Raw genomic sequence first — 12,500 nt, 5'->3', positions numbered from 1 at the left:
ATAAACGACGAGGAGGCAGCTTCACGCAGTACAGAGTCAGTGGAGACGGTGGGATTGTTTTCCCGCCCGGTGGGCGTGGCCTAAATGCGCTCTGTCTCTATGAGACTGGGTGAGTGGAGAAACTTTACCGAACAAAACTAGATCGCTATCATAATATAATATACAAACAAAACTACGCTAGTTTTGTAAAGACAAATGTGTTGATTAGAATGTAAGCGATCTAGTTTTGGCGCGTTTTCTACGTCTGTGCGCGCAGATTAACAGTCACCCGTGATCTTCACCTATAAATCTGCCTGTAAGTCTTTTACATTTACCGTGATTTACCTTGGTTAGCACACGTCCAAAAACATTACCTTGGTATACGTATAAAAAAATACTATGGTGTTTTTGTTTGTACGTGTTTTGTTTACTTATACAGAGAATGTGTATGATGGGTTTCAAATATCTCCCTGTTATATTTATCTGTGTGGATATTACAGATAGTATTTTTGATTTATTATTATGTGTGTGATTAAAGATGCTTTTAAGTAAACCGCTGTTCATAGCACAACTCATTTCGGCTGAGACGCCTCATATGCTGAGGTGAATATTGGTGTGTTTGTTTCTGTAATACACAAAAAGAAGAACCGCAAACCAAAACAATACATGTTTTATTCGTTTTTCTAACAACAGTGAAGGTCATTTCCCATTTAGTGTATTTATTTATGGCTTGCCCAACTATTTCATATACAGCTGCAACCCAAGTTTCAATGTATGAATACAAAACTCCTGAATTACCTGTATTTTACAGTGCTCAATATGAATTTGTGAATATAAAATGATAAATAAAGTAAAATTGAAGTTCCACTCAGCTAACAGAGAACGTTCTGACAAGGTTCTCTCAAAGTTAAAGACAAACGTTTTATTTCTGACGTATGTTCGTCATGTTGTTTAAATGTTACTAATTGTTTCAGAACGTTCAAAAGTAACATTCACATAATGTTTGAAGAATGATGTTCCTTAGTATTCACATAACCAAGAAAAAACATTTAAAAAAAACTAGATTGTTTTGAACATTCAGAAATAACGTTTTTTTGTAACTTAATGGGAACATTGGCAAAACGTTCTCAGAACATATTTCTGCAAGCTAGTTCACAGGCTCAGAATATAAAACAGTATGAAATGTGACATTTTGTCACATCAAAGAAAAGAAAACAGATGAACAAAACGCAGTGACTTCATTCAAACATAAAACTAATTATTAAAAAGTATAAATCCTCTTACTGCAGAAAACATACAGTAGTACTACAGTAATCCATCAGTTTGACAGGATCCTTGTACTTCAGGCTCTCGGTGCAGAAACCACGAGTAATGTTTAAACGTCTCTCAGCGTGTGGATGCAGAAAGGGAACGGTTGGCATGGGTTTCTCTCTCACACACACAAACACACTCTCTCTTCGACTATCGCTTCATTATCCTGCAAAAGATAAAAACACTTGCTTTAATTAGCAAAAGGAGAGTGTGAATAGTCTAAAATATATCAAATGTCACCGAGAACATCGTGACCTAGAAGCGAAAGTGAGACGAGACCGATGTTTTTTGTTTTAAACAGAGATCACGATTCAGAACAGACAACTAAACAAAAAATTTGAATGAATGAATGAATGATTCAATGACTCACTCATAAAGACTTCACTTGTTTCATAACTGAATGAATCTGTGTTTTTGAACGAATCTCTTGAATGAATGATTCAATGATTCATTAATAAAGACTTCGCTTGTTTCATAACTGAATGAATCTGTGTTTTTGAACGAATCTCTTGAATGAATGAATGATTCAATGACTCATTAATAAAGACTTCGCTTGTTTCATAACTGAATGAATCTGTGTTTTTGAACGAATTTCTTGAATGAATGAATGATTCAATGACTCATTAATAAAGACTTCGCTTGTTTCATAACTGAATGAATCTGTGTTTTTGAACGAATTTCTTGAATGAATGAATGATTCAATGACTCATTAATAAAGACTTCGCTTGTTTCATAACTGAATGAATCTGTGTTTTTGAACGAATCTCTTGAATGAATGATTTAATGATTCATTAATAAAGACTTCGCTTGTTTCATAACTGAATGAATCTGTGTTTTTGAACGAATCTCTTGAATGAATGAATGATTCAATGACTCATTAATAAAGACTTCCCTTGTTTCATAACTGAATGAATCTGTGATTTTGAACGAATCTCTTGAATGAATGATTCAATGATTCATTAATAAAGACTTCGCTTGTTTCATAACTGAATGAATCTGTGTTTTCGAACGAATCTCTTGAATGAATGATTCAATGATTCATTAATAAAGACTTCGCTTGTTTCATAACTGAATGAATCTGTGTTTTTGAATGAATCTCTTGAATGAATGAATGATTCAATAACTCATTAATAAAGACTTCGCTTGTTTCATAACTGAATGAATCTGTGTTTTTGAACGAATTTCTTGAATGAATGAATGATTCAATGACTCATTAATAAAGACTTCGCTTGTTTCATAACTGAATGAATCTGTGTTTTTGAACGAATCTCTTGAATGAATGAATGATTCAATGACTCATTAATAAAGACTTCGCTTGTTTCATAACTGAATGAATCTGTGTTTTTGAACGAATTTCTTGAATGAATGAATGATTCAATGACTCATTAATAAAGACTTCGCTTGTTTCATAACTGAATGAATCTGTGTTTTTGAACGAATTTCTTGAATGAATGAATGATTCAATGACTCATTAATAAAGACTTCGCTTGTTTCATAACTGAATGAATCTGTGTTATTGAACGAATTTCTTGAATGAATGAATGATTCAATGACTCATTAATCAAGACTTCACTTGTTTCATAACTGAATGAATCTGTGTTTTTGAACGAATCTGTTGAATTAATGATTCAATGACTCATTTATAAAGACTTGTTTCATAACTGGATGAATCAGCATGTTTGAACGAATCTCTCGAATTAATGATTCAATGACAAATCACTTGTCACCACCTACTGGTGTAACAAAGTAATCGATACTATCGTTATTTGAAGCGCCAAGTTACTTTCAATAGGTGATTTGCTCTATTTTGATAGACTTAACATAGACATCAGTGTTTATATCTTAACTATAAACTTTTGTCCCAGTACTTCTGTGATAATATGAATTATTATGTGGTTAAAAAGACTGTTTGTGAAGCTGTTTCATATCTATTCATGACAGCGGCTCTCTCTGGATCAACGGCACCGCAAACACAGATTCCAATGCTCCGGTAAGATCTTGTCAAAGGTTTAATAGACACGGCCGAATCATTGTAGTTTAGGAATAAGATTGTGTGGGCGTTTTAATCAAGATGGCGATCTTTTAACGACTAACAGTGTAGCTCTAGCGTGTCGTATGTTAGTGAGCTTCTCTTACATCACTGCAGGATGTCGGCCAGTTTATCTTGATAGTACTCGTAGTTCTCCTGGCAGTCCTCCCACAGCGTGAACTGCTCCTCGTCGTTCTCTACGAACGTGTCCCAGGTGTAGGTGAAATCCAGCGGCTTCATCATGCGCAGTTTGCAGCCGGCGGCCGCTAGCGCCTTTAGCCCCGTCTGGATCTCAGGCTCCTCCCAATCGAAGAGCCGCGCGGAGAAGATCGCCAGACGAACGCTTTTCCTGGCCTTCAGGATCTCCGTCAGCTTCCCGGCGCAGGCCGCGCACGGGCTGGACGACATGTACCAGGTGATGGTGTATTTGCAGGCTGGGTCGTAGTTGGGTAGGACCTGCTGGAAGAAGGCGTCCTCGGCGTGGGCGCCCGCGTGCTCGTCCTCGAGGTAGCCGCGGAGGAGGCCGTCCGAGCCCTGGTCCACAAGGTAACACAAGAAGGTTTTATTCCGGCCGGACGAGTACTCGACGTTCTTGAACTGGAACTTGTAGAAGAACGGGTCAATGCGATCCCTGTGGGCAGATAAGCGGGTGAATTCGCTCAGATTAGTCGCATGATTCTTGTGAAATCATTTAGTGGCTTGATTTTTGTGATATCAACTTCAAATTTGGAACACAACTTGATTTTCTAGTAGTTTTAGAGTCCAGGGGCCGTATTCACAAAGCATTTTATCTCACCACTAGGAGTACTCCTAAATCACACTAAAAGATTTTAGCTAGGAGTTTTCTCTTAGAAGTTATTCACAACGCCTTTCAGACCTACTCTTAGTAAAGAAAAATGACAACTCCTAAACTAAGAGTGAGTCTTCGTTGCTATGGATGACGTCATTACTCATACACGAGCTTGACTGAAGTGACCACCTTGATTGGCTGATGATTGTAGCGCGGGAATGATTCCAAACCCCTCCCCTACGATGATGAGTGACAGGTGACAGGTCTGAGAATGCGTGCGCTACACAAGTAGTGCGAAGGACGGAAGATGATGAATAACTGAATAAATAGCCTAAATGAATAAAGAGTAAGGCTAAACAAATAGCCTAGTAGCCTAATGAAACATATGGATTGATGCAATATCTTTGCAACATTATTGAATTAATCTGTCACTATATGCCTCCGTTTGCAAAGAGAAGAACATTTTAATTTGATTCACAGTGAAACGTTACAATTAGTTTACATGCAATGAGTAGCCTAGTTTTGGTTGTTGTTGGTGGCGTTATTGCATCCCTAGTTATGCCTAAAATGCAGAATTGTTCCTCGCGATTGGAAGCTCCTGTAGCGCCGCATACGCATTTCAAAACATCACAGCATGAAATGCCACAAAAAGCAGTTTGTGAAGGTCTTAGTGAGTTAGGAGTCCTCTCGACTTCTTTTAAGCTGTCCCAGGCTTAGGTGCTACTTTTAGGGCTAAAATGCTTCGTGAATTACTCTTAGTGAAAAAAATTAGGAGTCCTAAAGTTACGAGTGACACGCCCATTATTTTAAGGAGTTGCTCCTAAATTCACCAGTTAGGAGCAACTTTTAGCCTTAAAATTCTTTGTGAATACGGCCCCAGGTTATTTAGTAAAATATGTACTTTGTGTAAAATACAACATGTTTGGTTCACACTATAAAAAATCTTGGGTTATTTTTTTCTACCCAAATCCTGGGTTGAGCCTTTTGGGTTATTTTTTCAGTGTTTGGGTAGTTTTTGTGTTACCCAGATCCTGGGTCAGACGTAACAACCCTGTGTTTGAGTACTTTTTGTGTTACCCAGATCCTGGGTCAGACGTAACAACCCAGTGTTTGAGTACTTTTTGTGTAACCCAGATCCTGGGTCAGACGTAACAACCCTGTGTTTGAGTAGTTTTTGTGTAACCCAGATCCTGGGTCAGACGTAACAACCCAGTGTTTGAGTACTTTTTGTGTTACCCAGATCCTGGGTCAGACGTAACAACCCAGTGTTTGAGTAGTTTTTGTGTAACCCAGATCCTGGGTCAGACGTAACAACCCAGTGTTTGAGTACTTTTTGTGTTACCCAGATCCTGGGTCAGACGTAACAACCCAGTGTTTGGGTAGTGTTTGTGTTACCCAGATTCTGGGTCAGATGTAACAACCCAGTGTTTCGGTAGTTTTTGTGTTACCCAGATCCTGGGTCAGACGTAACAACCCAGTGTTTGGGTAGTTTTTGTGTTACCCAGATCCTGGGTCAGACGTAACAACCCTGTGTTTGAGTAGTTTTTGCGTTATCCAGATCCTAGGTCAGACGTAACAACCCAGTGTTTGAGTAGTTTTTGTGTTATCCAGATCCTGGGTCAGACGTAACAACCCAGTGTTTGGGTATTTTTTGTGTCACCCTGCTCCTGGGTCAGACATAAAAATCCAATCCTGTCACAAAACAAAACAATCCTGTCACAGAATATTTCAGCTACAAGTGAAACGCAGTGCGGCGGTCCAGCGAGATCCAGCGCCGTTACCGTGGAAACGGGACAACAGAGACTGGTCGATTACACTTGAACTACTTATAAATGTTTAATTCTTACTTCCAATATTTGTTAAACAAGCATAAATGTATGCATTCAAAACTATATAAAAATGCTACACTGTAAAATATGATCGAAAATAAAGGAATTATCATGCAAACCAGTGGTTTTGTGGAGTATTTCTGTATAAAAGTTAATCCATAAACATTAATTCATGTATGAACTTCAGTAAAAATTAATCAACCCAGTATGCTGGGTTAAACAAAGAAAACAATTTGCTGGGTCAAACTAACCCAACATGTGTTCTGTCCTATATTTACCCAGCCCTTGGGTTGAAAACAACCCAAATTGAGTTGTTTTTAACCCAGTGTTTTTTAGAGTGCGGTACATTTGCTTTACACTAAACTTAACCTTTTTACAATTTCATTTTTTGATGTTCTTCGACTTCTGCAATAATCTGCTGAGCGTCTCTTTAAAAAGAACCAACTTTAGGTCTGTATTCCAAAGCTTTCATGAATTACAACCAGTGAAGTTCATGCTACGCTCCAAAAGCAGGGTGAATTTTTCCAGTTTACAGGTCAAATGTGCATCTCGGCTGTATTATTCTCCCCAGTCTTTGGCCTCCGCGGGGGGTTCAGTGGTGGTTTTACACGGCTCCTTCACAGGCTGACAGATGGAAGGGCTGTCGGGGTTATAAATACCCTCAGCGGAGTCTGACCCATATACAGAACCCTGTGTGTCGTGAGATGCTGTGGTTTAGAGGCATTGTGTGTGTTTGCTGCCAGTTGAACCTGGTCTTTGATGAGCACCTGCTAGTAGATGATCCACAACAATTCACAGCTTTAATGTGTCGACAGAATCAAACCCATCAGCGTTATCAAACACGCTTGGATTCTTAAACGGATTCGGAAATGCGAATATCCATTTAACCCTTTAGAAATCCAGCAATTGTCTCTTAAATATCTCAACTGTGCTTTAGATACCAATTAAAAATCTTCAAATGAGCATAATAAGAATATATTTATCAACATCCACGTTGATTTTGCAGCTCTGGATGAACACTACTGACACATTAGGGTCTGTTTTTATCTCTCTTTGCACATTTTAGGCTATTTTAGCCTGAATGAGATGTAATTGAGAACTCTGATGGACTTCAATGGTTCTTAAGGTTCACTCAAGAGTCATTAAGTTGGTTCTGTTAAAGGCTACACTACACTATGGTCAAACCCAGCCATTGGGTTAAATTTGAAATGAAATGAAATTACATTTTTAACCCAACGTTTGGGATTGTCCATATCTGACCCGAAATTGGGTTAAAACAACCTAGCATTAAACTTCTTGGCGCTTCAGGTTCTCCAGATTGGTGTTTTGGTGTCCGGATTCTTTAAAGCACCAGATGGATATTCTAGCGTTATTTTTAAGAGTGTGTTCTTTAGATAACACACAGCAGACAGCGAGACACATCACCGCCTGTCAGGATCGACCTTGGTGGGGGTTGGGTTGGACTTTTCTGCTCTACACAAGCTTTGACCCAAACGTTCACGCATTTCCCAGCAGATCCACAGATATGCTCTGGAGAAACAATACCATGTTTGGCTCCCCAAAGAAACTTTCAGTGCTCCGTTCGTTCCCTTAATAACATAAATAACCCTTTTCCACTCTTTAAGTTGTTAAAGGTTCTTCATCAATGCCAATAAAGACTGTATTCCAAGTCTTCTGAAGTCACAAGATGGAACAGACCCATAATTACTCATTTATTCCCTGAAAATCTTTGCCATTGGTGTTTGTGTAGATTCACACACTCCGCTAGAAGAAGTCAATGATCCCAAACACCATTGGTTCTCGCATATCATGTGACCGATTGTGATTCAGCAAGTTTGTGAGCAAAAGTGTGATATAAATGTTGGCCTGTTCCTCACACAAAACTATCAGGAGACTTGAAATTCAGCGCACGAGTCACATCGACTACTTTTACACAACTTTCAAGGTTTTTTTCTATAAGTGTGAAGAACATTTTAGCTTTTGTGCAATGGAACAGTTCTATGGATCCTTCATGGAACCATTGATGCCAATAAAGAACCAATAAAGATGTTTTCTGTCTTCGCGGTCGACCTAAACGTCTCCTGTTGTGAATGAAGTGTTTTCTCCTCGTCTGATGTTCTGTCGAGGGTGTCCAGACTCACCCGGTGATGATCTCGAACGGCGGCAGCTCCATCGGCTCCGGTTTCTCTCCGTTGGCCTCGGCTCCGTTCTCGGCACCGGCACCGGCCTCTCCGTTCTCCACCTGCTCCTTCTTTCCATTCACCTCAGGTTTCTCTCCTTCTTTAGGAGGTTTCTCCTCTTTCTTTGCCTCATTTTCTGCTCTTTCTTTCCTCTTCACGGTCTGACGAGAGCCGACGCCACTGCTGCTCTTTCTGTCGGCCATATCTGAAACTACACACACGCACACACACACCTCAGTATTTATAACAGCACTAGAGTGTGTGTGTGTGTGTGTGTGTGTGTGCAGCTGTCGGTCTGTTCTATTAAAAGACCTCCTGGCCATAGAGGTGATAGATAAACTAAATCTTACACAGGATATATAGCATCAAAAGTTGGGCATTTCTTTCTCGAATATCTGACAGATTTTTGTTGTTGTTGAGGCACAAGTCATCTTCATTTATATAGCGCTTTTAACAATGTAGAATGTTTCAAAGCAGCTTTACAGAGATAAACGTATAATTTAAGGTAACAGAGATTGTTTTGGCGCATAGTGAAGTAAAAGCATTATGAAGTTGGTTGATTAATATCCAGAGCTCCAAGAAGAAGCTCAAATATAAGAAAAATAACTTCTAAGAACTTTTGCTATTCAGTTATGGAAACATTATTTCTGAATGTTACCTGGATGTTCAAAATCGTAATGTTTTTCTTGGTCAGGTGAACGTTAAGGAACATTTCATTGCATCATTCTTCAAACATTATGGAAACGTTACATTAGAATGTTCTCGAACGTTCACTGTTAGCTGGGTCATTAATGTTTTTATTAATGTACTATTACTCTAACACACTGAAAATATGTCATTAAACAGAACTACTTTGACTAGTATATTGTAACTCACAACGAAATCAACTGATATAAATATTATCTGTCCGTTAACATCTGTCTGAGGTGTGCAAAACCAAATCAGGAATCTTTTATCGCTCAAACGTTCATTGCTAAAGAGATTTACGTCCGAAAGTATTAACTTTGCCTCGGATCAGGGTTATTTTATCATTGAGATAATTTTTCATTGATTTGAATTAGTTGTATTTTTCATTTTAAGTTTTAGTGATTTTGTATGCTTTTTCATGTGTAGCCTATTAGTTTTAGTTTTTAATCGTTTTTATACAGTTTTAGTTAAGTAAATTAAGTTGGAGTATATATGTATGTATGTATATATCAGCTAACATGTAGCTTATTTTATTTTAAGTAGCCTAATGGAAATATGAAGGAATTAACGAACTGGTGTGACGTCATTACGAACAAAATCAGGCCCAAACCTCGCGTTCAAAGACGAATTTCGAGTGAGTTCAGAATGCACTCATGCTTCTCAAAATAGCGTTTTTTTCCTTGTATTACTGGTAATTTATGCTACGTGTGGGCGTGAGACGGGCGCTTTACCTGATAAACTTCTGTCAATCATTCTTTTAAAAGCTGTCATTCTCTTCTCCTGAGGTGATGAACAGCATTAAACAGAGGCAGTGTGTCGTCGTAAACCAGACATATGCTCCTGTTTGTCTCGACTACAGACGAGATCGCTATTGTTCACGTTTAGCTTTAGGGCTTTGTTTTCTGTAAAGTTGCTTCGAGACAGTTAAAAAATCTTGTGAAACACACGTATGTGAATAAAAGCAGTGGGAACGCCAGAAATAGTTAAAAAAAATACGGAGTCTCTAGCCGCGAGTTAGCGATTTTACCTCAGAATTAACCGTTCTCATACTTAGGCTATAGTCCTGTGGTGTGTGTGTGTGTGTGTGTGTGTGTGTGAAATGGAAATAATAACTTAAATGGGTAGAAAAACACTTTAGCTTAAATATTTTCTAAATATGCTAATATTGTACAAATAGTTTATATGAAAAAACGCTACCTTTTGAATTTTAGTTTGATGGTCCCTCGCATGAGAATGATCATGGCAGTCGGTGGCATCTAAAATCCCCTGATCTAGCCTATTGATACCTAAATTCATGTACCATGGTATTTGCATGGCATGCCAGGGTATTTCCAATAATATCACGCTAATGTAAAAAAAAAAAAAAAAAAAAAAAATATATATATATATATATATATATATATATATATATATATATATATATATATATATGGTAGCAACATTGATTCTTTCTGGTACTTTTATATAAGTAAAAAAAATAATACCAAGGAACATGTCCAAAAAAATCCTGATGTTACTTTTTTGTTGTAGCTGTAGTTCCCGGATGTGTCCAGATGGTGGCAGGAGTCTCACACTGATGGAGTTTGAGCGTGTGAAGCTTTAACCTCCTCAACTAACCGATCAGTGGAGTTAATAACAGAAGGAATTCCTCTCCGTCACACTGACCTTCATGTTGAACTAGATGTGGTGAATATATAACAGCTCAGACCCCGAGCTGAGCACAACACTCTGACACAGGGACTTCCCAATGATTTACCTCAAGCTTATTAGGATAACAACCCAAACCGAACCCTTTGTGGACAACTTTATGTGAAAATAAAGCATGATGTAATATGCAGTGCATCCATATTTATGTATAAAGTTAATCATAATGGCTTCAGACCACCTTTAAACTTTATTTATGATATTTTTTTGCGCAATTTTCCACCGGACAAAATTGCGCTTGTTAACTCATGATTTCTGTTCTGTGCGTCTGTGCGCACCAATCTTGCACTTCTATCTACTCCTCAACCAGACCACCTAGAGACTTCGGGTTAAGGAAGGTCTAATCTCGGGAACGCACAAAAAAAATCCAGGAAAAGATTTACTATCTCTTAGTGTTGTGATCCCATGAGGTGAGAAAATTGCGCTAAAACACTCGCCGAGTTTTTATTACTTGTTTTTCTTTAATTTGTTCTTTTTTGTCACAAAAGTATAGCCTGAGCTTCATGAGAGCATTTATGAATTTAAATACATGCGTTAAATGTGACCTTTTAAAATATGACCTTTGTAATGCTTTTCTAATTCTGTTTCTCTCTCTCTCTCTCTCTCTCTCTCTCTCTCTCTCCCACACAGGTGATTATTTATTTATGATCTTATCTCGCCTTCTGTAGAAATCATCAACATCTTAAGGCTGAAAACAACGAGCATTTTTATTTGATTACATTTGCAGCTGCACGTATTCTCTGGAAAAAGCACACGGACACACACTACCAGCCGAACGTTTCTAATCGGAAACATTCTTAATGTTGTTAAAAGAAGTCTCTTCTGCTCACCAAAGCTCATTTATTTAAAAACAACAACATGATCCTTCAGAAATCATTCTAAAATGATGATTTGATGTTTAAGAAACATTCATTATTATTATCATGTTGTGTAAAAAAAAAAAAATCAGGATTCTTTGATGAATAGAAAGTTCAAAAGAACAGCATTTATTTGAAATATAATCTTTTGTAACATTATAAATGTCTTTACTGTAACTTTTGATCAATTTAATGCATCACTGATGAATAGAATAATTGATTTCTATTATCCCCTCTATTCTTCAATTAGACTGGAGTAATGATGCTGAAAATTAATTCTTTGATCACAGGAATAAATTACACTTTACTATATATTCACATAGAAAACTATATGTTCACTATAGAGAGAGAGAGAGGTAGAGAGAGAGAGAGAGAGGTAGAGAGAGGGGTAGAGAGAGAGAGGTAGAGAGAGAGAGGTAGAGAGAGAGAGGTAGAGAGAGAGAGAGAGAGAGAGAGGGGTAGAGAGAGAGAGAGAGGTAGAGAGAGGGGTAGAGAGAGAGAGAGAGAGAGAGAGAGAGAGAGGTAGAGAGAGGGGGAGAGAGAGAGGGGGAGAGAGAGAGGGGTAGAGAGAGAGGGGGAGAGAGAGAGGGGTAGAGAGAGAGAGGTAGAGAGAGAGAGGTAGAGAGAGAGAGGTAGAGAGAGAGAGAGAGGGAGGTAGAGAGAGAGAGGGGTAGAGAGAGAGAGCGAGAGGGATAGAGAGAGAGAGGGTAGAGAGAGAGAGAGAGGTAGAGAGAGGGGTAGAGAGAGAGAGAGAGAGGTAGAGAGAGGGGGAGAGAGAGAGGGGTAGAGAGAGAGAGGTAGAGAGAGAGAGGGCTAGAGAGAGAGAGGTAGAGAGAGAGAGGTAGAGAGAGAGGGAGGTAGAGAGAGAGAGCGGTAGAGAGAGAGGGGTAGAGAGAGAGAGCGAGAGGGATAGAGAGAGAGAAAAAGCTCTGAGCTGTGTGAAAGAGCATAAAATGAGAAAGACCCTGACCAAGTACAGGCTGAGTGACCACAGTCTGGCTGTAGAGAGAGAGGTGTGTGTGTGTGTGTGTGTGTGTGTGTGTGAGAGTGACCACAGTCTGGCTGTAGAGAGAGGTGTGTGTGTGTGTGTGTGTGAGAGTGACCACAGTCTGGCTGTAGAGAGAGGTGTGTGTG

General features: G+C 38.7%; 1 protein-coding gene across 3 annotated transcripts; it reads right to left on the bottom strand.

The window, feature by feature from the left end:
- Window positions 1–633: 633 nt before the first annotated feature.
- On the bottom strand, window positions 634–10,078 carry apobec2a (apolipoprotein B mRNA editing enzyme, catalytic polypeptide-like 2a). 3 transcript variants are annotated; one of them, XM_079890218.1, is made up of 4 exons: window positions 10,003–10,078; window positions 8,080–8,329; window positions 3,427–3,950; window positions 634–1,456 (listed from the first exon to the last, which is right to left on the bottom strand). In XM_079890218.1, the coding sequence occupies exons 2-3, from the start codon at window positions 8,319–8,321 to the stop codon at window positions 3,428–3,430; spliced, it is 765 nt and encodes a 254-aa protein (XP_079746344.1). In that variant the 5' UTR covers window positions 8,322–8,329; window positions 10,003–10,078; the 3' UTR covers window positions 634–1,456; window position 3,427. The 3 variants fall into 3 exon arrangements, with proteins under 3 accessions (XP_079746344.1, XP_079746342.1, XP_079746343.1); XM_079890216.1 differs by lacking the exon at window positions 10,003–10,078 and adding an exon at window positions 9,537–9,605; XM_079890217.1 differs by lacking the exon at window positions 10,003–10,078 and adding an exon at window positions 8,469–8,521.
- Window positions 10,079–12,500: the final 2,422 nt, after the last annotated feature.

Source organism: Squalius cephalus (assembly GCF_949319135.1).
Source record: "Squalius cephalus genome assembly, chromosome: 13".
Classification (NCBI taxonomy): domain Eukaryota; kingdom Metazoa; phylum Chordata; class Actinopteri; order Cypriniformes; family Leuciscidae; genus Squalius; species Squalius cephalus.
This window is presented reverse-complemented; position numbering and strand designations above follow the sequence as displayed.